Source organism: Schistocerca nitens, chromosome 2 (genome assembly GCF_023898315.1).
Source record: "Schistocerca nitens isolate TAMUIC-IGC-003100 chromosome 2, iqSchNite1.1, whole genome shotgun sequence".
NCBI lineage: Eukaryota > Metazoa > Arthropoda > Insecta > Orthoptera > Acrididae > Schistocerca > Schistocerca nitens.
Window position 1 is genome coordinate 209,969,666 of NC_064615.1, and position 26,670 is coordinate 209,996,335.

General features: G+C 43.8%; 1 protein-coding gene across 2 annotated transcripts in view; it reads left to right on the top strand.

Moving 5' to 3' along the window:
* Positions 1-26,670, top strand: part of LOC126235920 (adenylyl cyclase 78C-like) — a 751,097-nt gene that overhangs the window by 336,125 nt on the left and 388,302 nt on the right. For both annotated transcript variants that reach the window (XM_049944876.1, XM_049944877.1), the window contains exon 4: positions 25,818-26,002. In XM_049944876.1, coding sequence (XP_049800833.1) covers positions 25,818-26,002 — 185 coding nt within the window. The remainder of the gene's footprint in view (positions 1-25,817; positions 26,003-26,670) is intronic.

Sequence of the window (26,670 nt, forward strand, 5' to 3'; positions counted from 1 at the left end):
CGAAAACCTTTCTGTTTAGCATTTTACTTACGATATGTAGTTCTGTTGTTTCGCGCTATTTTCTATGTGTTAAACAGATTATTTTCTTTATTAACGGTAGCTGTTACAGTTACACACGGATATTTTTTTTTTTATTTTCTCACGAAACACAAGCTTTCAGTCGCAAAGACACAGCAGATAGTAACAAAAATCTTGTTTTTTTATGATTTGACAGATAACAATTGGTGCTATAAAAAATTATAGATCCATATGGTCCATTTAGCCATTCCACAATGCGAAGTGTAATAAATTTCAGTATCCTTAAAAGTTATTGCTGTTACAGCGAGATGAATCACACACACACACACACACACAAGCACAAAATGAAGAGTTATCTTCCATCATCCGAGAGTATCTTTCTTAGTTCACACCATCACCATTAAAAAGGTTTTAGCAAAGAAAACGTAGATCAAAAGAACAAATTAATAGTACAAAAGCGAACAATGACAATAACATGCAGTGTTTACCTGCAATTATTTTATAGCCGCCTCTACAATACGCATATTCGGTAACAAAACTCACCATACATAATCAGTAGCAATTGCAGGAGAATAATGATGTCCACAACTATAAAATTAGAGAAAAATTGCATACATTACTATCTTCTAGCACTGTCAGTACTTTAGAAACGAGTTCAGTATGCAACTACAAAAATCTTTGATCGTTTGCCAGTAAAGTAAAAAGTCTGACACGCATCAGAGCAAATTTTAAATCCGACACAGAACCATTTATTCTGGACAATACCTTGTATTCCTTAGTCGAAATTTTAATTAACATTTCGTAGCATGTGAAGCTAAAAAATCTGAATGTAAGTTTACCATTAGTTGCATGACTGATTCGTATTTAGTTTAAACTAGTGTACTACCTGGTAATCTCTCTGTTGCCATTCTGTCGCAATAACCAAAAAACAAGTCGAGTATACATAGACTTTAAACTGACGCTTCCCCTCACAGATTAGTTAACAATCAAGTGACTGATCTACGGAACACGTAACTAACTAACCAATTAAGTGGATAACAAGTAGTAACAAAAGCAAGAAAACTGCAGTATAACCTGAAGGTCGAAAAAAATTGATCTAGCATCTAGTTTAATAAAACTTGCATGTAATACAAAAAATGAATAAATGATCAAAATTAAAACATTTTGATAAATAGGTAAATTTTAATTATAATTAAAAATTAATTAATTTCTAAGATCTCAACATAATTCAGAATAAAGAATAGAAAAATTAGAAAAGATAATGAAATGAATGTCGTGTGGCTAGGGCCTCCCGTTGGGTAGACCATTCGCTTGGTGCAACTCTTTTGAGTTGACGCCACTTCGGCGACTTGCGTGTCGATGGGGATGAGATGATGATGATTAGGACAACACAACACCCAGTCCCTGAGCGGAGAAAATCTCCCACCCAGCGGGAAGTCGAACCCGGGCCCCTTGGCATGACAGTCCGTCGCGCTGACCACTCAGCTATCGGGGCGGACAGAAAAGAGAATAAACTATCCAGAAGACTACAACAGTATCTATGTTATATGAAACTATATGAATGTACAATATAATGTTCTAAATATAACTAAAGAAAAGTGCGACTAATCACTTATGAAATATTTCATAAGTGATCTGTTTTCAGTCCTTTTCAGGCTAGTCATTAGATGTTTTTATACGTTCATGTGTTCATATTTGTAGCATAATGCTGGGTATGGATTTTGCTTCTTGAGGCTGTATAGGCATACGCAGGATACCGGCATGCTTGTGGTGAAATAACAGTACACATAAGGAATGACAGTGAATAGTGCTTAATTCTGTGACTGGTAGGCAATGGACATGGAAACTACCAGTTGTGTGTCAACACAAACTGCCTCATGAAGCAAGCTCCAGCGCACATCAAGGCATTACAAGAAAACTTCTGTACTCCTCATCCGACTTGCATCAGCCGCAAAGGTATCGAAAATAAATGAATATTTTATAAGTGACTGCTCGCAGCTATCTGTACACAGCATTTAGCGCATAGACATGACGGCTACAGTATCCACAATGTATGGGCGTAACACGAAAATATGTTACATATATGGTACGTTAAACAATCGGCTAATTTCCAAGATGGTACAATAGGCGCATAATCTATAAATGTGAAACGAGCGCGTTCTTCTCGAAATGAGCAGAACGTAACTTTCACCGCGTCCTGAATGTACCGTAGTGTGTACGAGGTGCTTGCAAAGCTCCAGTGTGAAATACGACACTTCAGTCTGCATCGCTAGCTATCACTTTACACAGTCGATTGCACAAGTAGTTCATTTCCTATCAAGTGTGATTCTATACATACGCCCCCCCACAGTGTAACCAAGCGAAAATATGATTCCCTCTGTCATAGTCACCTCATGGTCCTAGCTGTCATTTGTACGATCGTCAGCAGGAGAGCAGGACTGGGCCAAGTAAACCCATCGTAACGGTTGTTATGTAAATGTAAGGTCATGTTTCTGGTGTCAAATGGTAAGTGCCTACAGCGTTGCGCGGGCATAATACTACTCGGCCAAACACCAAAACACACACACAGACACACAATACAGGGTGTATCAAAAAGAAACATCCGATTTGACACGTCTATATTTCTGAAAATAATAGACACATATAGTGAATTTTGTTTTTTGATTAACGGGAAAGTCAAAAAGTTTTTTTCTTTTTTCCATACTTTTTCATAGATGTTTAATATGCCCCCCATGAGATGCATGATAAATGTCAATGCGGTACTCAACTTGTTCCCACACTGCAGCGAGCATGTCTTGAGTTACAGCTTCCACAGCTGCTGTTATGCGATGTCTCAGTTCATTCATTGTCATTCTAAAGGAAGGACATAAACAGTGTCTTTTATAAACCCCCACAAGAAATAATCGCATACAGTCAAGTCCGGTGACCTTGGAGGCCAGCAATGCAAAGCTGAATCATTTGTTAAAAATTCACACATTTCCGGATATCAGTTCTAAATGAAGTCGTTCAAATCAGTCTCCAACTGTAGGAAAAGAAAGTTTTCAGGAATATCGAGATATATGCCTCCTGTAACAGTGCTCTTGTCAAAGAAAACGTAGAACACAAAACGCTTCCTGCTATTCCCGACACTATTTTTACTAGAACAGAAGTGGGCGAACACTACAGCTACCTAGTGGACATTATGTAAAACTCTTGAGTCTGCTGTTTCCAACAGTACGCTGTTCACGCACATATCTCAAATAACATAATACACTCCTGGAAATTGAAATAAGAACACCGTGAATTCATTGTCCCAGGAAGGGGAAACTTTATTGACACATTCCTGGGGTCAGATACATCACATGATCACACTGACAGAACCACAGGCACATAGACACAGGCAACAGAGCATGCACAATGTCGGCACTAGAACAGTGTATATCCACCTTTCGCAGCAATGCAGGCTGCTATTCTCCCATGGAGACGATCGTAGAGATGCTGGATGTAGTCCTGTGGAACGGCTTGCCATGCCATTTCCACCTGGCGCCTCAGTTGGACCAGCGTTCGTGCTGGACGTGCAGACCGCGTGAGACGACGCTTCATCCAGTCCCAAACATGCTCAATGGGGGACAGATCCGGAGATCTTGCTGGCCAGGGTAGTTGACTTACACCTTCTAGAGCACGTTGGGTGGCACGGGATACATGCGGACGTGCATTGTCCTGTTGGAACAGCAAGTTCCCTTGCCGGTCTAGGAATGGTAGAACGATGGGTTCGATGACGGTTTGGATGTACCGTGCACTATTCAGTGTCCCCTCGACGATCACCAGTGGTGTACGGCCAGTGTAGAAGATCGCTCCCCACACCATGATGCCAGGTGTTGGCCCTGTGTGCCTCGGTCGTATGCAGTCCTGATTGTGGCGCTCACCTGCACGGCGCCAAACACGCATACGACCATCATTGGCACCAAGGCAGAAGCGACTCTCATCGCTGAAGACGACACGTCTCCATTCGTCCCTCCATTCACGCCTGTCGCGACACCACTGGAGGCGGGCTGCACGATGTTGGGGCGTGAGCGGAAGACGGCCTAACGGTGTGCGGGACCGTAGCCCAGCTTCATGGAGACGGTTGCGAATGGTCCTCGCCGATACCCCAGGAGCAACAGTGTCCCTAATTTGCTGGGAAGTGGCGGTGCGGTCCCCTACGGCACTGCGTAGGTTCCTACGGTCTTGGCGTGCATCCGTGCGTCGCTGCGGTCCGGTCCCAGGTCGACGGGCACGTGCACCTTCCGCCGACCACTGGCGACAACATCGATGTACTGTGGAGACCTCACGCCCCACGTGTTGTGCAATTCGGCGGTACGTCCACCCAGCCTCCCGCATGCCCACTATACGCCCTCGCTCAAAGTCCGTCAACTGCACATACGGTTCACGTCCACGCTGTCGCGGCATGCTACCAGTGTTAAAGACTGCGATGGAGCTCCGTATGCCACGGCAAACTGGCTGACACTGACGGCGGCGGTGCACAAATGCTGCGCAGCTAGCGCCATTCGACGGCCAACACCGCGGTTCCTGGTGTGTCCGCTGTGCCGTGCGTGTGATCATTGCTTGTACAGCCCTCTCGCAGTGTCCGGAGCAAGTATGGTGGGTCTGACACACCGGTGTCAATGTGTTCTTTTTTCCATTTCCAGGAGTGTAGTTCTGATTTTTTTTTAAGCCGGATTATTCTTTTGATACACCCTGTATTTAGACAGTGCTTCTAAATCCTGCATTTCGTAATCCGATTTCCCTATTCAGCTTCTGGTTGGTCATGTAAACACTCCTGTGCCGATTCTGTACATGCTCTTCTGTTTGCTGGCTTTGAGTTTCCACCATTAGTTCATGGTTCCACGTAAACGCCCTACTGCATTTCAGTCGCGACTCAGCTTTCAGGTCGTTCCTTCATTTAAAAAATGTTCGTTGATTCGAACTAAATGGTATTGTGTTCCGTGGACTACAATATCCTTTCCTTACTTAATCAGAAGCCCAAATCTTTTTCTTATGAGAGGAAAATACGTGACTGCATATATCACTGCCTGTTCGCAGCTCGCGGTCTAATCCCTAGCGTTTCTGCCTCTCGATCATGTGGTCCTGGGTTCGATTCCCGGCTGGTTGGGGATTTTCCCTGCCCGGGGTCTGGGTGTTTGTGTGGTCCTCATCATTTCGTTCTCATCATCATCACTCGTGACAGTGAATAGATTGGACTTTGCACAAAAATTGGACTGTGAAAAAATTGGGACTTTGTTTGGGCGCTGATGACCGCGCAGTTGAGCGCCCCACAAACAAAACATCATCATGATATCACTGTCTGAAAAAAAAAGAAGTGTGCTTCTCAGAAAGGGAGGAGGAAATGGAATTAAACATTAACGCTTCAGCAGGGTATGTGATGTTATTTCGGTAATTACAAAATCCAGACGTATCTACAAGCCAACGTCCTTGCCTCAGTGGTAACACTGCTTCCCGTCAGACCACCGAAGTTAAGCGCTGTCGGGCTGGGCTTGTATTTTGATGGGTGGCCATCCGGTCTGCCGAGCGCTGTTGGCAAGCGGGGTGCCCTCAGCTCTTGTGAGGAAAACTGAGGACCTACTTGATTGAGAAGTAGCGGTTCCGGTCTCGGAGAAAACGGCCGGGCGAGCGGTGTCCTGAACAGATGATCCTCCTTATCCGCTTCCAGTGACCCCTGTGGGCTGAGGATAACACGGCGGCCGGTAGGTACCGTTGGGCCTTAATGGCCTATTTGGGCGGAATTAAGTTCGTTAGTTAGTCATATTTGCAAAGAACTTGGGAGAATGAGCCCACTTCTCAGCTGCATCCTCTTAGGTCTGGATTCAAGCAATAATTCGGTTGGGGAGGATGTTATAAGACTGTTGTATCCTATCCTGAGGCAAGATGGTTCATAACTGTCACATCACATACCCTACCGAAGCCTTAAAGTTTCATTCCGTTTCCTCATCCCGGATATTCTGTATTATGGCTCTGCGACGAAGTTGACGTCTGGGCTAGTCCATGTTCTATCGGTGACGTATGTGGCGACCTTGCTGCCCACGTAAGTATCTCACCAGCACGCAGACAGTTCACAGAGACACGTGCCATGTGTGGATTGGCATTGTCCTATTGAAAAATAGCACCACGATATTGTTGCATGAGAGGTAATGCATGACGGCACGGGATGCCTATGACGCACGTTCAGTCACTACCAGTCAAGACATCAACTGCTACCCGGTGACTTCCCACATAATGACGCCAGAAGTAACACTTGTTGGCCTCCATTTGGAGAATGAGACCTTCCCAGAGACCGCCGACATACCTACAATAGTCATCCGAGGTGGCGTAATACCGCGATGCTTCGCCGGTCATCAGGACTCCATGCTTTCCTGCCAGGGCACCACCACAATCGCAGCCGTTTGTGTTGTGATGTTGATGGCAACTTACGCAAAGGACGGCAATTTCCTAGCCCGGCTCTGCCTCTGACCAATGGTGAGGGATGGCACAGAATTTTGCAGGGAGTCTATAAAATGTTCTGGGATTGCAGGTGCAGATATTGTTGCGGCTCTCATAAAATTCATACACTACTGGCCATTAAAATTGCTACACCACGAAGATGACGTGCTACAGACGCGAAATTTAACCGACAGGCAGAAGATGCTGTGATATGCAAATTATTAGCTTTTCAGAGCGTTCACAAAAGACTGGCGCCGGTGGCGATACCTACAACGTGCTGACATGAGGAAAGTTTCCAACCAATTTTTCGTACACAAACAGCAGTTGACCGGCGTTGCCTGGTGAAACGTTGGTGTGATGCCTCGTGTAAGGAGGAGAAATGCGTACCATCACGTTTCCGACTTTGATAAAGGTCTGATTGTAGCCTATCGCGATTGCGGTTTATCGTATCGCGACATTGTTGCTCGCGTTGGTCGAGATCCAATGACTGTTAGTAGAATATGAAATCGGTGGGTTCAGGAGGGTAATACGGAACGCCGTGCTTGATTCCAACGGCCTCGTATCACTAGCAGTCGAGATGACAGGCATCTTATCCGCATGGCTGTAACGGATCGTGCAGCCACGTCTCGATCCCTGATTCAACAGATGGGACGTTTGCAAGACAACAATCATCTGCACGAACAGTTCGATGACCTTTGCAGCAGCATGGACGATCAGCTCGGCGACCATGGCTGCAGTTACCCTTGACGCTCCAATAAAGACAGGAGCGCCTGCGATGGTGTACTCAACGACGAACCTGGGTGCGCGAACGGCAAAACGTCACTTTTCGAATGAATCCAGGTTCTGTTTACAGCATCATGATGGTCGCATCCGTGTTTGGCGACATCGCGGTGAAGGCACATCGGAAGCGTGTATTCGTCATCGCAATACTGGCGTATCACCCGGCGTGATGGTATGGGGTGACATCGGTTACACGTCTGGGTCACCTCTTGTTAGCATTGACGGCACTTTGAACAGTGGACGTTACATTTCAGATGTGTTACGACCGGTGGCTCTACCCTTCATTCGATCCCTGCGAAACCCTACATTTCAGCAGGATAATGCACGACTGTATGTTGCAGGTCCTGTACGGGCTCGTCACAATACGCCAGTCACTACTCTTGATGAACTGTGGTATCGTCTTGAAGCTGCATGGGCAGCTGTACCTGTACACGCCATCTTTGACTCAATGCCCAGGCGTATCAAGGCCGTTATTACGGCCAAAGGTGGTTGTTCTGGGTACTGATTTCTCTGGATCTATGCACACAAATTGCGTGAAAATGTAATCACATGTCAGTTCTAGTATAATATATTTGTCCAATGAATACCCGTTTATCATCTGCATTTCCTCTTGGTGTAGCAATTTTAATGGCCAGTAGTGTATTTCTTGACCACTTGTTAGTTCTTAGTCGTTTTTAATATTGGTTTCTTTCTCATCTCAAAGAATGGTAATTGTTAATTTTCTTTGCGAGACGACGTCACAATTTACTGTCTTCGTCGTAAAACAGTGTTCGTAATGGAACTAAATATTTCATAGTATTTTTCTCTCTTTAAAAAAAAATGGCTCTGAGCACTATGCGACTTAACTTATGAGGTCATCAGTCGCCTAGAACTTAGAACTAATTAAACCTAACTTACCTAAGGACATCACACACATCCATGCCCGAGGCAGGATTCGAACCTGAGACCGTAGCGGTCACTCAGTTCCAGACTGTAGCACCTAGAACCGCACAGCCACTTTTTCTCTCTTCAACTTTAATGGATTAATCAGTGAATAAAGAGGATAATCATTAAGTAAGTCCTGTCCAAATTAATTTTACACTCTTGCACGTAAGTTAAATTCATGTCAAAAGCTATTTTTGCGAGTTATTATAAAGCCAACGTTCACTAATGCTGGCAGTCAAGGATCCAATGCCTGTGTGCAACCATCGTTCAATTGGATGAAACAAATGACGATCGCTGCCGTGCGCTGCGTAATATAGCGATGGAAAATAATTAAATTTCTCACACTTTAAGTTCTGAATAAATTCTTGTCCACTGAAACTACCTAACGCACTTCCCTAACTTCACTCTAAAAAAATTATCAGCTCTTTTTAATAATAAAACTTTTCCCTCTCACAAGGGTAATTACTTTCTCACAAAGTGGAAGGTACGTCTGAAATTAAAGTTTTCAGTTCTTTCAAACTATATATTTTCACAATCTACATCTACGGCTACATCTGCGTATACTGTATACTCCGCAAGCCACCGTACGGTGCGGGGTGGATGGTACCCTGTACCACTAGTAGTGATTTCCTTTCCTGTTCCACTAGGAAATAGAGTGACGCAAAAGCTACTCTCTACAAGCCTTCGTATGAGCCCTAATTTCTCGTAACTTATCCTCGTGGTCCTTAGGCGCAACGTGTGTTGGTGGCAGTAAAATCGTTGGGCAATCAGCTTCAAACTTTCTCAATAGTGTTTCTCGAAAAGAACCACGCCTTCCCTCCAGGGATTCCCTTTTGAGCTCCCGAAGCATCTCCATAACACTTAAGTGTTGTTCGAACCTACTGGTAACAAATCTAGCAGCCCGCCTCTGAATTACTTCGATGTCTTCCTTCAAACAGATCTGGCACGGATCCCAAACACTCGAGCACTACTCAAGAATAGGCCACACTAGCGTCCTATATGCGGTCTCCTTTACAGGTGAACCACTCTTTCCTAATATTCTCCCAATGAACAGAAGTCCACCATCCGCCTTTTCTACCACAGTTCTCAAATGCTCTTTCTACCTCATATCGCTTTGCAACGCTACGCCCAGATATTTAAACGACGTAATAGCGTCAGGCAAGACACTAGTAATACTGTATCCTGTCATTACAGGTTTGATCTTCCTACTCATCAGCATCAATTTTCATTTTTCCACATTTAGGACTAGCTGGCATTCACCACATCAACTGGAAATTTTGTCTAAGTCGTCTTGTATCTTCCTATAGTCACTCAACTTCGACACCTTATCGTATACCACGGCATCAGCCGCAAACAACCGGAGATTGCTGCCCATACTGTCCGCTTGCGGATTAACAATAAGCTGTCAGACGAGCTACCGTAATACAGGCAATGTGAGATAAGATGAGCCGAGGTAAAAGAAGAACAAGACACTATTGTCTCGCCTATTTATAGACTTATAAAAAGCAAAAGCTGACGTAACTGTAACTTCCTACTCCTAGAAGTTCTTAGAACATTACTCATTCTTTTGATATGGTTATTCTTAAATAAACACATCAAAAAATTTTGCATCACCCCGGTTCCCAGAACTCCTGAAGATAGACTTTGACTGTGAATATTGTATCACAGACACAGTCCCTTTGACTGTTCAGGGCTGTCACTAAACCCGCCCAAAGATGTTAACAACCATGCATGAGCAGCGCCTATTAGATGGAGGGGGTCCGACAGTCGATCTGAACCCATCATTCCACCAGAAATGAGGTACGTGACTCGTGTTGTCTTTAGTTCAGCCATGCCTAGACGGCCAACACCGCGGTTCGATTGCGTCCGCATTGTTACTTTGTGGCAGGAAGGGCTCTCAACAAGGGAAGTGTCCAGGAGTCGGAGTGAATCAAAGCGATGTTTTTCGACATGGATGAGATACAGGAACTGTCGATGACATGCGTCACTCAGGCCGCACAAGGGCTACTGCTGCAGTGGATGACCGCTACCTACGGATTATGGCTCGGAGGAACCCTCATAGCAATGCCACTATGTTGAATAATGCTTTTCGTGCAGCCACAGGACGTCTTGTTACGACTCAAACTGTGCGCAATAGGCTGCATGATCCGCGACTTCACTCCCGACGTCCATGGCGAGGTCCATCTTTGCAACCACAGACGCATGCAGCGCGGTACAGATGGGCCCAACAACATGCGGAATGGACCGCTCAGGTTTGGCATCACCTCTTCACCGATGAGTGTCGCATATGCCTTCAACCAGACAATCGTCGGAGACGTGTTTGGAGGCTACCCGGCCAGGCTGAACGCCTTGGACACATTGTCCAGCGAATGCAGAAAGGTGGAGGTTCCCTGCTGTTTTAGGGTGACATTATGTGGGACCGACGTACGCCGCTGTTGGTCATGGAAGGCGCCGTAGTGGCTGTCCGATACGTGAATGACACCCTCTGACCGATAGTGCAACTATATCGGCAGCATATTGGCGAGACATTCGTCTTCATGGACAATTCGCGCCCCCATCGTGCACATCTTGTGAATGACTTCCTTCAATGTAACGACATCGCTCGACTAGAGTAGCTAGCATGTTCTCCAGACATGAACCCTATCGAACTTGCCTGGGATTGATCGAAAAGGGCTGTTGAGGGTCGACGTGACTCACCAACCACTCTGAGGGAACTATGCCGAATCGCCGTTGAGGAGTGCGACAATCTGGACCAATAGTGCCTTGATGAACCTGTGGATAGTATGCCACGACGAATACAGGCATGCATCAATGCAAGAGGGCGTGCTACTGGGTATTACAGGTACCGGTGTGTACAGCAATCTGGACCACCACCTCTGAAGGCGTCGCTATATGGTGGTACAATATCCAATGTGTGTTTTTCATGAGCAATAAAAAGGGCGGAAATGATGTTTGTGTTCCAATTTCCTGTACACGTTCGGGAACTCTCGGAACCATGGTGAAGCTAAACTATTTTTTATATGTGCAATTCACAACTGTACAAAAGTATTAACAAAATGATGAAAAATCGTGGCTTAATGCCATATAAGACTGGTTTCAGTGTGAAGGTGTTACACGGTGCTTGGTGCACAATACGGCTATCCTCCCTCGTCGTTGTCAGATGTGATAGACCTGAGCCTTAACGACGACTTATGCTTGCCCTTATGTTCTCATAATGTTCAACATCGGACCACGGAGACCTACAGTAAGGCACCGTTCAAACAATGCCAAATGCTAGTAACGCTGTCTCACATGTTTAAGCGGCTTATCCGAGTTCTCAACAGCGATCACTGAACGTCTGAAGCTCTTCACGCCATTTATATACCCTACCAGGCCACTTAACGACATAATAGCCATTCCACATGTCACAGAGAATTGCAGGTCTAGTCATTAACATATGCGGCTGTGGTATGTACGATGTTATTTTGACATCCTACTACGTCTGTTGGGTGCTTCCCTTTGTTTGTCAATGTATTTACTGTATGAACAAGAATGAACTGCTTGACAGCAAGTCTATACCCTTCGCTGGGCTAATTGGTAAATTTATATAACCGTTCTTGCTTTTAGTGGCAAAAGCTGTCGTACACAAGCGATGTTTGATGACAAAATATTCACTAATTCTGGGCACATAGTTTTCTGTCTTTACTCGCTAGGACAATTTCTGCCCTCTGCAATTCTCCAAATATTAGCCCAGTTATCGCTCCGCACTTTTCTTACAAAGCTTTGTATCTTGAGGGCTGTAAAGAAAGTTTCGCGTGCATAAACTGGCTTTGACAAGATTTTTAAACATATTTTCTTAAACAATACCTTAATCCATCTCATCAATTTCATTACATTCATAAGGGAATCGCAGTCTCTTTATTATGGCGGTCACAAAATCGGAAGAGTTTATTTACAGACACAATGCGTGCAAATCGATTAATGCTCGGTCAACGAATATTTGATATGGGTAGAAAATTCACTTCTGGTCTGACATGTAAACAGGAAAGCGAAAATCGGTTTTCAAAATCGGTTATCAATTTGCCACGCACATAAAAAAACACACACACACAGAGAGAGAGAGAGAGAGAGAAAGAGAAAGAGAGAGAGAGAAGGTTGAGGGGGGGGGGGAGAGGGAGGGTAGAACTTCAGGAATTACTATTCATTTTGCGATTCAATTTGGCATACTTACAACTTCTTCGTTTGTGTTTCCAGATGAAGAGAAAACTGTTATCTGGTACTCTTCTGCACATCCAGTTACTTAAAATCAAGCCGATATTCTTTTACACGAACTGGTCTGTTTCAGAAGGACAGCACGCTAAGCACTTTACCAGTAATCACTAGGATTCACAATTTCAAGCGGTCGTTGAAATTTCCGTGTCGTCAGCGCAGTTTCTATCAAGTTCGTTCCAGTTTTTATCAACTTTGTTCTCCCTTGCAATTTCTGTCAAGTTTGTTCCTTATTTTCTTCGGGCATCTCGTTTTTTTTGCCGATCGAGTTAGTTCCTGTTCCTGTAGTAATGTAACGAAAGCGTGTTAATGGTTCGCTTCTCGTTCCGGATATCCTGCTAGTCCAAGAACAGGAGAAAGGGCAGCATCGGTTGTAAATTTCTAATCTGTTTAATGCAGGTCGATTTCGGCTACTGTGCAGTTATCTTCAGCGCAATCATATCCAAGTCATGATGACTCATCGTAAATAAAATTGCACCTGCTACCACGTTGCTACTGCAGATAACAAATATTTAAAGTGTTAACTGTTTGTTATCTGTAATGGCAACTTGGTACTACGTGCAATTTTATTTACGATGAGTCACCATTACTTGGATATAACTGCATTGACGATAGCTACACACTTGCTGAAATCGATCTACATTAAACAGATGAAACATTTACGACCGACGCTACCCTTCTCGTCTCTTGAATATCATTAATACGATAGTGAATCACCTGATGGAAACTGTCCAACTAGTGTCATCCTGTAAAGAAGTGAGATTTCCACGTCTTTAATACAGGCGCGAAGGTGGCTTAGATAATTGTAGATGCGTTTTGTGCATTCAGGTTGTATGTTAAGTCCTGCTCTCTCATAGTCACACAGAACTTGAGTTAGTTATAAGCTACTATAAAAGACATCCAATGAGTATGAGGAAAGGAACGAGATCGGTTTACCTTTGTATGGTCAGATACGGGTCTAGAAGTAACGGCTCCTCGCTCGAAAGTCCATGTTAACGTATGAAATAGCAGGAGGCACGGTCACCACATTCTTTTCGTGGTCGGGAGCATCATCTGGTCCTTTATGCCTAAAGTTACGTTTAAATATCTTATTATAGTATTTTATTTGTTACCAGCATCTATTTTTTCACCTTTTTTGTCTTACATCTCAAAAATTTGTACCGAGTACATGTAACCCGTGTACTGGCAGACGCTTGGAGAAGCAGTATTAAATAAGGAATCTAGAAACTTATCACAACTTCATTATATATCGCTCCTGTGTGGAGTACAAAGACAAGATTAAGCTAATTCCAGTGCGTACACTAACATTTAAGCAGTCATTCTTCTAGCTATCCATTTGCGAATGGAACGGAACATTTGGTGCAGAAGTTTACCTTCTGCCACGCACGTAGTAGTAGTTTGCCGAATTCGAATGCATATGCAGATATTTAGTTTCAAACTTTTGAAACTTGCTCGTTACTGCTAACGCTATAGAGACTACCAGAAGTGTAAAAGACGTTTAACGTACGAGGTGTGATCAAGAAGTTTCCTTTCAAAGATCAAACTAACCCCTTGCCTAGATGTCGGTGCTTACATACTCGCATCAGAGTCGCCCGGCGTTGCATGTACGCTGCAGCAAAGCCCTTAAGCGGAACCTTTTTGATTGCCCCTTATACTGTGTAATGAATGCGTTTATAGCCCGATCGAACTAATATAACACCAAATAACATTTGAGTGCTTTGCACTGTTAAATTGCAAAAATGGTTCAAATGGCTCTAGGCACTAAGGGACTTAACATCGGAGGTCATCAGTCCCCTAGACTTAGAGCTACTTAAACCTAAGGACATCACACACATCCATGCCCGAGGCAGGATTCGAACCTGCGACCGTAGCAGCCGCGCGATTCCGGACTGAAGAGCCTAGAACCGCTCGACTACCGCGGCCGGCTGTTAAAATGCAATTTATTTCCAAAATGACTACATCGGTAAACAAATTTTAATCGCTGCTTTCTGCCTTATTGCACTGTTAATTATTATCACTGACATTTTGAAAATATCAACTAAATCTGGTAAAAGATGCTTTTATCTACTGTTTCAGAACATTTCCGAAGGATATACAGGATGATTATAATTAAAGTTAAAAACCGCTGTAGAAATAGCACCACTAGTCATAATGACGTCAAATTGCAACGGAATATTATCGGAGAAGGGGAAAAACGTTTGTCAGAAAAAAATAGTTACAAAATGTAGCAATAGATGAGGCTGTAAGCACCATAATTTAATAGTAGTCGACTACAAATGACAAAAATAATCATACAGAATGCCTAAGGTGTACGTATGACGTTAAACAAACTGTACTACTCAGTGTGCGTGGGTGTACAGGTGTGATCTGTTAGTTACGTAAGCCCATCCACCACGGCAAGGTCATATCACATAGGTTTTTAATTGTCCTGACGCCAAAGCCAGCATAAGAAGCTGCGGCAGCGCTGTTCTTTCCGTCCCTTTACGACTAACCTGCACCTACCTGTGAACATTGTCTCAGCATATCATCAGTAGGGAAGCCGAGCGAAACCTACTGTACTTCGACGTGAGCCAGGCTGCAATTAAAGTCACTAAATCTACGTTTCGGGAGAAAGTTTTCACTGTCTCTTAATAAATTTTTGAATTTAACTTTTTAGTCAAAAGGCTTAAATTTTTCTTTAGGACGAAATGAAAGGTTGGAACAGGCCGGTGTGGCCGTGCGGTTCTAGGCGCTTCAGTCTGGAACCGCGTGACCGCTACGGTCGCAGGTTCGAATCCTGCCTCGGGCTTGGATGTGTGTGCTGTCCTTAGGTTAGTTAGGTTTAACTAGTTCTAAGTTCTAGGGGACTGATGACCACAGATGTTAAGTCCCATAGTGCTCAGAGCTATTTCTTTTGAAAGGTTGGAAATTTTGTCCTCAATTAATATATTCTGAAACTTAGGTGAATAAGTATCACTGCTAAGCCCGTGCTAGTCTTAACACAGTCACTCACAATCCCTTTCACTCACGTTAGCAAGTTTATGGTGTTGCATTTCCCGAAAACGTAATAGCTACAAAAATACTGACTGTTTTTGATTGATAATGCTCGCCAAATATTAAGTCTGTCGGTACCAAATGCTGTCACAGTTTTTAGCCACCGACCTGCTCAATACGCCACTCGGAATTTATGTCTTTTCTCGTCACCAAATTCACTTAGCAATTCCGAAATTTCTACACACCCATCAGAATAATTATTACAACACTTTTGATGTATGAAACACTACTAGATCGGGCAACTTATCGTTTCCATCGGAACTACTACTACTACACACGTCAGATCTGTTTCATGGCTAGGCTCCCACTCCTCTCTAGAATACTCTAAGTCTTCTCTACCAGCAGAGAAAGGCGCCCGAAGAAAATTACTTTACCATTGGTCAGTTTACTAGACAGCCAATAGCAAAACAACATTCTCCCGCGTCAATCCGCGCTTTTCATCAATAATCAATCGCAAAATAGTAAACCTAACGACTGCTGTTTTTACCGACGTAATTATCTAATGTGCTGAAGTTTTGCTTATGCATAAAGTTATTTACTATTGTTATTTATACCTGAATTAACTTTCCCTTTACCACTAACTTAATTTACAAATTTATTCTACAAAAATCCCCTTTGTCCATATCCATACTTCTTCGAAATGTTCGCACACTACATAACTCGTCAAACAATTATCTTCATATTAACCTTAAACCACACTCAGGCATCATTCATACGCTAAAACACATTTATAACATTTTACATACACAAAAAGACATAATAACACTTTATGAGAACAGTAAAACAGTTTATGAAAAACATTCTATTACTTTAGTGCACTCTAGTAGGCACAATCGAAACTAAATCAGTCCCCTGTCCAATATTGTCCTCTATCGGCTGATACATTAACTACGTGCGCGTCCAGTCTCGCATCACCATCTGTCACTATCCAGCTCTGAGACACATCTCCCACTTAACCGCCTCCAAGACAGGATCGGTATACGGCGCTACGCCTCAAAGCATCAGTCACATCGGTTATTAATTGTCCTGACACTACAAAGCCTCATAAGAAGCATGAGTCAAAATTTCCGTGTGACTAGCGCAAAACATGTTCAGGAAGCTGTCCACCGCTTTCTTCACCAAGTTGAGATCGAGAAACGGTATGTTCCACCACTGATCGAAGTGTTTCCGTGTTCCACCACTGATCAGAATGTATCGCGCAATGCGTGCCTTCAATGCGGCCAAGTTTGCAATCGCAACACTGAACACAACATCTTTCAGATATCCCCACAGCCAGAAGTCACACGGATTAAGATCAGGTTATCGGACAGCCGGGCTGTAGGGAAATGGCGGCTGATAATTCTAGCATTTCCGAAATGGCACTTCAGCAGCTGCTTCACTGGATTTGCAATGTGCGGAGGTGCGCCATCTTGAATAAAAATGATCCCATCCACACATCCACGCTGTTGGAGAGCTGGATTGACGAGATTGCGCAAAAGACACTCACACCTCTTACCAGTGACAGTACAGGTAACATGACCGGAAGCACCTGGCTTTCCGAAAAAATATGGCCCTATTATAAATGATACAGTAAACCTGCACCACACAGTGACCTTTTCAGGATGAAAAGGTACTGGTTAATTTTCGTGTTGATTTTCCGTTGCCCATATTCGACAATTCTGTGTATCGACATATCCTGTCAGATGGAAGTAGGCTTCGTGTGTCCAGAAAACCTTCCACAGTCAGTCATTGTCCACTTCCATGGAAGCAAGAAATTCTAAAGCAAAGGTCTCTCTTGCTGGCAGGTCAGTGGGAAGCAACTCGTGCACATGGGTAGTTTTGAATGGATAGCAAAGAAGGATGTTTCGTAGGATTTTACTTACCGTGCTCACGGGTATGTCAATTGTTCGGGTAATTTTCCGTGCATTACACGTTTGCACACCACAACTCGTTTCCTCCTGCATTGCTATGGCCACTGCTTCCACTGATGTAGAATCAATTCGTTTCCTCCCTCTACCAGATTGCACACCAAAAGAACTCGTGTTTTCGAATTTCCGAATAATTTTCTGCAGACGTACGGCAGTCATCGAACCAACGCCTTTTTTCAAACCCTTCAGTGTCCGGAACTGCTGCAGAGCTGTGTGTGCACAGTCATCATTCTTGTAATACAGTTTTCCAAGCAGAGCGCGATCTTGCATTGAGACAATCATGGCGATCGTCGCAGACGCGAAAGGAGGAAAATCCGTGTACCCAGCGTGTTTATACCAACTTCAGTAGGTCGTGCGCGTGATTGGTGTTTTCATTTACGTATTTTGACACATACAGCACCATCTATTGATCAATTTTCACACTATTTTTTTCTTCTGCCATTCGTTTTCCCCTTCTCCGATAATATTCCGTTGCAATTTAACGTCATTCTGACCAGAAGTGTTATTTCTACAGCGTTTTGAAAGTTTAACTTTAATTATAATCACCCTGTACATGCCCAGACAAAAAAGTGATGCACCGGAACAAACAGTCGGATATCAATGTAATTTCGTACAGGTGCACGCCACTGACGAGAATGTTTACAGCTGCAATTCTCTGCGACTAGTAGAAATGTCACCGGGCTGAATTAGTGTTGTTCGTGTTTAGTACGGTTACTAAACCCGAACGGTATATCAGAGGCGTGATCAGCGTCAAAGGTGGAGTGATCATTGTCAAGGACACGGAGATCCAGTGTTCTCGTGTGAGACAGCGTAATCAGCACTTGAGGGTTTGGAAGTGGCCTCATTGGGGGTCACCATTTGGCGGCTGGTCGAATCGGGCAATATCCAAATTTGTGGGCCATTCAGGTGTGACAGTGGCCCGATGTTGGAGGGCATGAGAACGTGAGGTCAGGCATACTAGTCATGAGGACCTCTGTTGATCACATCTGACCGCCACAAGGGAGGATCGCAGTATTGGGCACCGCCGACATCGTAAAGTCTGCCATTCGAGAACAAGTAACGGAGTCATGCAATATTCTGTGTCATCCAACACCACTATCGAAGACGAGCGGCAGCCAAAGTAGGTACTTACCGTCCCATGCGTAGGTTGCTAGTTGGAATGGTGCCATTACCAGAAGATATGGGCCGATGACAAAGGGCGTCACATTGTTCAAATGGCTCTAAGCAGTATGGGACTTAAAATTTGAGGTCATCAGTCCCCTAGACTTAGAACTACTTAAACCTAACTGACCTAAGGACATCACACACATCGATGCCCGAGGCAGGATTCGAATCTGCGACCGTAGCAGCAGCGCGGTTCCAGACTGAAGCGCCTAGAACCGCTGGGCCACAAGAGCCGGCCGTCACATTGGACCAGCGATGATCGCACTTCTGCAGAGCCCAAGATGATTATAGTCGGGACAGGATATAGCGGCTTTGTAATACATCTCCCAGAAGAATCAGTGCGTGCATCCTGGCCAGATAAGTAGCTGATAAGTGGGTTTATGCTTTGGAAGTCCACACGCAAAAGTGGAATACCTGACTGGACTCGAATTCTGGTATAATGAGGAGGTGGAACATTAATGTTTGAGAAAGTATCGTTTCTTTATGGCATTATGCTTTGTCCTAGCAACATACGAGTTGACACATTGGTCTGGAGAAAAAAGTGTTTATTTAAAAAAACTACTCTTTCTACTTTTCAACATAATCCCCTTGAACATTATGCACTTGTTCCAACGGGCTACCAGCTTTTTTATTCCGGGTGAAAAGAACTCTTTATCTTCATGTTTGAACCAATTTCCCACAATCTTTTTCATGTCCTCGTTGTCCTTAAACTTCTTCTCACATAATGCCTCCTTCAGTGCACCAAATGGAAATCACTAGATGCTAAATCAGGACTGTAATGGGGAAGAGACAGTACTCCACAGACCGTTTTGGTTTCACTGGTTAGTTGGGCAATATGAGGACGGGCGTTGTCTTGCTGGAGAATCGCACTCCTCCTCTGAGATCCACTACTTTCTCTCTCGTGGTTGGCTTCACCTTGTTTGAAAACAAATCCGAGTAGTATTGGCTGTTCATTGTACGCTGCTCTTCGAAATGATCACAAGAAAACTCGACCTTCAGCCACTCAAAATGTCGTCAACTTGACTTTTGCTGCTGATGCTTGTCTTACGAATTTATTCTTTACAGTTGAGTTGGTGTGCTTCCACTCCATGCCTTGTCTTTCTGATTCTGCCTCATAATAAAGAACCCAAGTTTCATCAAAGGTTAAAATTTTGTTAAGGAAGTGCTTACCTTCTCTTTCATAACGTTTCTTTATCTCCGTGCACACTCTCAAACTTGTTTCCTTGTGTAGCCTCGTCTATTCCTTTGGGACCCATCTTGCACATGTTTTGCGGTACTTCGGCTTGTTACAGATAATATGCACCAGTACTAACTTGAATCTCATCAACTATCATTTCAGCAGTCGCATGGCTGTCAGCACGAAATATGTCATCAATTCGACTTTCAAGTGAGGAGGATGAAACTCCAACTGGTCGGACAGAACGGTGTTCGTCAGTCACTGAGTCGTGACTATTTTCGAGCTGTTCTACACACTTATAAAAATATGCACGATTCACATAACCTTCACCATAAACTTTAGACATTCTGCAGTATATATTCACTGATTTCTCGCCTTCAGCAAGTAAAAAATGAATAACAAAACGTTGTTCAACTAAAGTGAACGTTTCAAGCGGACTCGACATCTTGAAATGCATTTTTGAGGCTGTAGACAAAACATTGTTGATACATCAGCTGATCAGGGCTCATCCCAGTGATGCCAACTTAAAACCATAAAAGTGACAAACTTTTCCTATTAACAGTTTTTTCCCCAAATTGTCTCTTTAGTTATTGAATGACCTTTGTATTTCCTCATGTATGACTCCGTTGCTTTCCCGAATTTTATGGTTGTGATGGAGCACAAGCATCTCGGTGATTTTGGTGTCTGTGAACGTCCTTAAAGCCTGAGGATTGTCTGATGGTGCTTCAATAAGGAAGTTAAATGTACAGCTATGGTGCCGAACAATTAGTTTCGAAAACTTGTGACGTACCTTTACTTAGCTACCAGCTTTCGGCTGCCTTTCATACTTATCCCCCGACACCGATAACCGTAAGTTACTGAGTCTGCAGCTTCACTATAAAATGTTGACCACGTAGGTCAAATGTAATACACTAAATATGTCGCATTACGCCCTTTTGATTGTTTATTTCCCCAGAATCCGTTCAAAAGAATCGCCTAACTCTTAGGGATATCAACGCCGTAAAATGTACAACAACAACTCCAGTGAAATGAACAACTCTTCAGGTCTCTTACATCTGCTTCACACAAATATTACAGAACCCAGTGGAATGCAACGACAACGGAAAATACTTGGAAACACTATGAAGAAATGAAAGACATGTCCGTATAAAATAAGAGGGAAGCTCTTTCTTAATTACCTGACACTGCCGGAAGCAGATCGATCTCTATAACAATGTAAAAAGCTTTCATAGTACATGTTTTATTTCCCAGGTTGCAGTTGATACATATCCTGAGTAAGAGTTTAGGCAATGTAAGCCCCGAAGTGTGGCACAATGCCTTCTGAACACTTAAGACACGGAAGTAAAGTCACAGAAAAGACACTCCCCTGCAGGACTAAGTAAATTAAAATAATAGCCATAACTGTATCAGCAAGGTAGAGAGGTGTCAGAAACATCAGATAGAGCACATGCACTGTTGCCAAATCTGTGTATATTGATAACTGACTCACACACGTTTGTAGCAGTGGAAGCGCTCTTTCTGATAGAATGGACACATCTGTGCGTTGCTGATACAGTTATGGCTTATATTTTAGTGTGCTTAGTATTGCAGATGAATGTCTTTTCTGTGAGTTTGCATCCATATTTTCAGTGCCCCGATTTCAATGTGCCACACTTAGTGGCTTTAGTATAATTCTCGTATCCAGTGATCTGAAGTTGGCAATATAACTTTGCTGAAACTACCAATCAGGTTGTGTATAAACTGCGATCTGGAAATAAAAGTTCTATTTTCGAACTTATTTTACATTGAAGCTCTGTTATTAAATTTAAATTGAAACTTAACTATTTGATTATTTAATTTCTGGCTTCATACAATAACTCAAGTATTTGTTAAAACAGCCAAGGCTCAGCAACACTGGGACTAGTCACAGTAATAGAAAATTACGGATCCTCCAGTCCTTCAACGATCAATTTCCTTCCTCCCATCCGCATACTAACTACAGTGAGTTCCCTTCACCATGATATTGCAGTGCCTGAATTAAGATGCAGAGTTCCTTTGGACATGCATGCGTGCTCGCGATAAGCGGGAAATCTGGGTTCGAGCCTTGGTCAGGCACAAATTTTCATTGTCGTCAATCCATTCTACAGCTGGTGGTAGTCCATATTTGCAAATCCGAATACGTTTAATGTATTTCGTAACGGCTGTAGTCGCCACAGTGCCTGTTCCTTTGGACATGCATGCATATCGAAAGGAACATTACATCGTAATTCAGAGTAACATAGGCACTGGAATATCGTATTTATCAGATGACACCGGGTAATCGACATTGAAGTAAAATGTTTCAACTGTACGGGAATATGCAAAATGGATGTACGGTTATGGGTTACAGACGCATAAATTGACTTTCAAGCAAAATGTTTCACCTGTACGGGAATATACAAAATGGATGTAAGGTTACAGGTTATAGACGCATAAATCGACTTTCAAGCAAAATGTTTCACCTGCACGGGAATATACATAACGGATGTACGGTTACAGGTTATGGACGCATGGTTGACGACATACGGAATTTTGGGTCTCTAGCCAAATGGTAAGGCGACCGGTCGCGATAAGCGGCAAATCCGGGTTCGAGTCCCGGTCCGGCACAAATTTTCATCGTCGTCATTCCATTCTACATCTGATGGTCGGCCATATTCGCAGTTGCGAACATATTTAACGTATTCCCTCGACCACTTTAGGCAGATGACTCCTCTCCGTTCTTCTGCACACTAGGCAACACTCCCAGCCTTTTCTTCGCGCTTAGTATTTACTGCTGCCGTAGTACCTCTAGTCGCACTCCACAGACGCCAAACCATCTTCGGTCGGGCAACACTAGCCTAACACTGGGTGACTCCAATTCCTCCCAACTCCCGTACCCCGATACACACTCTAGGCGTCTTCGCTCGTTTCATTGGCTGTCTCATAAAGATCCACAGAGACGTGCTCAAATTGGTCAGTCGGATTCTTTCTACATCACCGCCTAACTTCTTCCTCCAAGGTTAAGTTCCCTGTATAGCGGTCGTCTGGAAACCGCAGCAAATAAACTGATAAATCTCCCACTGGAAGATGCTTGGTATGAAATAATAAGACACAGGTAAACAAGAAAACGGATTTATTTCGACCGCAGTAGGGAGATTTAATGACAAAAGAAAACTCTTCTCAATAAAGAATTAATGCAACTTCTAAGACATTAAGAGATATACGCCTGGAACGCGCAGGGAATAAACGTAGTGGGACTTGAAGGCTACGCCTCTGATAATCCCTAACGACGGAGGCTGAGCGTTCCGAGTAGTCGGGATATCGCTGAGAAGTCGTAGGTCTTGCTGCAGTGGCTTCCGACCGGACTCTGTCTGATGGGCTGCTAAGAGGCGACGCATGAATTGACCAAGAATTCCGGTCGAGCGCACTGCTGATTTGCTGGCTTGCGCCGCCCTATATAGCTGGGGTGCACAGGAGTTCGTGCCTATCCAGTTCTGAACACGTGCACGGCAGAGGAAATAGGTCCCTGGCACGGAGGAACTCCGTTGGCGCTTGTTCTGCCGTCTGTAGTACCGGGGAGGCAACGCCTTGTTTAGGTGCAAACCCGTGATGCTTCAGTGTCTGAGGGGTTGCCTACTGCTTCAGGCAAACTTCGGGTCCATGGCACAAACACTTTTCGCTGCCGACCCGCATCCATTCGGTGCTTGCATCTAGCTTCCGGGTTCCAAGACCCCTTGTGATTTCATAACAACCCCTGGTCAAATGGCGTTATAAGGCAGGTTGTCCGGCCATCTGGTTGAAATCTTTTTATTTGACGCCCTTTGGCGACTCGCACATCTTTGTGATGAAGATGAGATGACACGATTAGGGCAACACAGACATCCAGACACCAAACGAATAGAACCACCGACGCAACCGGGAATCGAATCTGGAACCCAACACTAACGAGGCAGCGATGCTGAACACTGGGCCTCGATCTGCAGACTATAACCCCAGCTGTCGGTTGGGCTTTGTAGCAAACACTATCGTAAGTGCATTAACTTTACCATGTCCGGCATTCCCCACACACTTGTTCTTGAGCAAGTGAGGTGTGTGTGAGAAAAGAAATAAGACTGAGAACACTGCGAGCGATCTAGCAACACTGTGTTATTCTACTTGTATACTGGTGTGTTCATCCCTTCTAGATGCTCATTTCACGTTACACCTCCGTAAAGCCTCCACGTAATTTTTGAGAGCCCCATTATTGAAATAGTGTTTTTTTTTGAGTAAATAAAATGGAACAGCGAAATTTAGAACGTTACGCAATCAATTTTTGTGTTACGCTTGGGGAATCCTCGAGGCTGGCCTTTAAAAAGTTGAAACTGGCCTATTGGGAACATTTCTTACCAAGAGCACAAGTTTTTCGTTGATGTAAATCAATGGTCGAGAACACGTTAAAGGTGAACCGCGCTCAGGAAGACCTATAACTTCAAAACGGACGAAAACGTCGAACTTTTGCACACTCTTGTGAGATCATACCGACATTTAACGTTAAGGATGATGTGTGACCTGTCAAACTTCGATAATTTCGCCATACAACAAATTTTGACCGAAAATTTGCACACTTGGGCCTAAAGACCTCACAACTGAACTAAAGGACAATCAAGGAAACTTGTGCGTTTATCTTCTTGATGGGATTCGTGTACACGAATGATTTAGTCGTGTGATCACAAGTGACGAATCCCGGAATTTATTCAAAAGCCCTGAGAAAAAGCGGCAAAATGAGGAGTGACAGATTGAGACACCTCCTCGACCGTGAAAAACTCGAAAGAGCGAATCAAAGGTCAAAAAGATGCTGATCTGCTTATTTGACAGTAGACTATCGTTCATGCTCCAGGACAAATTGCCAATTAAATGTTTTACAAAATTGTTGTTGAAAGGCTCAGGGAAAGGTTGAATCGAATGAGACTGGCCATTGCGCACAAGTGGATGCTGCATCATGACAACACCCAATGTGTCCCGGCCACTACCATCATGGAGCTTTTGATCTAAAAAGGCATTCCTGTTATTCCGCTGCCCCACCGTTCACCTGCTCTGAATCCTTTTCTGTAAAACGTGTGATCGACATGTTTAAAGGTCCTTCCAGTTGAAGCATTTCAGTGCTGCTATCAAGATTGGAAACAATGACTCAACTGGTGTATAACTGGTGAAGGGAACTACTCTGAAGAGGTTAATACTGTTGGCTGAAAAAATAAAAACTTCGGTAGATAAAAATCAGTGTCGTGACTTTCTCGCGAATTTTATTGATAGAGCGTATTGGTAGAATACTAGAGAAGTGCGGTCAATCTACAAAGGGGATTTCTTACAAATCACTCATGCGATTGGTTCTAGAACATTGCTCAAGTGTGTGGGATCCGTTCCAGATAGGACTAGGAAAGAATATTGAACGTATACAGAGAAGCGGAGCACGAATGGTCGCAGGTTTGTTTAATCCGTGGGAGAGTATCACAGAGATACTGAAGGAACTAAACTGGGAGACTCTTAAAGAGAGATGTTAACTGTCCCGAGAAATTCTATTAACAAAGTTTCTAGAATCGGCTTTAAATAATTACTCTAGCAATAAACTACAATCCCCTACGTATCGCTCACACAGGGATGTTGATTAAGATTAGAATAATTACAGCCTGCACAGAGGCATCATTCTTCCAGCGCTTCATAAATGAATGGAACAGGAAGAAAGCCTGATAACTGGTAGAATGGGATGTAACCTCTACCATGCACCTCACGGTAGTTTGGAGGTTATGGACGTAGATATAGATGAAGATCTCGTAGGTTAACTTGCTTCCCAGCTTCCCAAGGAGCGGCACAATACGCAAAATTCCCATTCTTTCGCCGGGAAACGTATCCGGGGAGTTATTACCATTGTGGCCAAGGCAGCAGGATTCTCACCTTCTCCCTTCAATCTTCAGATTTAAACCTCACTAAATAATCCGTCACAAACTGTTATTTATATCTGAGCAATGTTTCGTTGTTAATGACATAGGTCTTACCTAAATGTGTTAATTCGTCGCTTACAGCAGTTTCCGATATAATTCGACACTGTGCTCATGAAGGCTACGTGTGACTTTGCGCAGGCTTCGTGGGCGACGGCATCGGCTTCCCGTACCAGGAGTACCTGGTCTGGTACGTGCTGTTCATCGTGTTCGTGACGTACGCGATGTTACCTCTGCCACTGCGCTGGTGTATGATCCTGGGCTGCGCCACCGCCGCCATCCACATCATCACCTCCGCCTTCAACTACGCCGCGCCTTCCAAGCAGGTGAGCACAGTGCGCCAATACGTCCCTCAGCTGCTTCTGCTCTGCTTTCCTCCAGAAATTGGCTGCAGCAGGCTCTTTGTTGCTTACTCAGTTGGCAAGTTACCCTGCATCAAAAAAATCTGAGCCTGAAGTCGCAGGGGTGCACGCTATTGTATCTTGGCATTTCATAGTTACTACAGTGTGAGCTCATCATCTCTAGAGAGGCAGCTCGGACAGGTAGTGTCGTAATACGAAACTGGTAAAAGCAGTGACTCCGCTTGTCTCCCTACCTGGAGGTTACTCCAGATGTTCCTGAAAAACAGCCCCTCTGTTGTAGCTATCAACAGATTTAGTGTGGTGCCAAGCGGCTACATAGAACAAAAACGCAGTTGGTAGATCACTAGATGTATTCTTCTACAATGTCTTTAAAAACATATAAAGCGATCAAGTGCTTTACAGAGACACTCTACGCATAGTACAACAGGCACTGTTCCAGATTCACAACTGCGCTATAAACTGACAGATAAATTATAAGTGACATCGAAAAAATTCATTTATAAACTGAATTCCTAAAAAATTAAAAAATCTAGTTCATTAATATGAAAAGAGTCCTCTCACCACGACGTAGTAAACAGGGTTTTCGAAAATATAAGTTAAAATTTTCTCGGACTTGCAGAGGGTGATGAGTA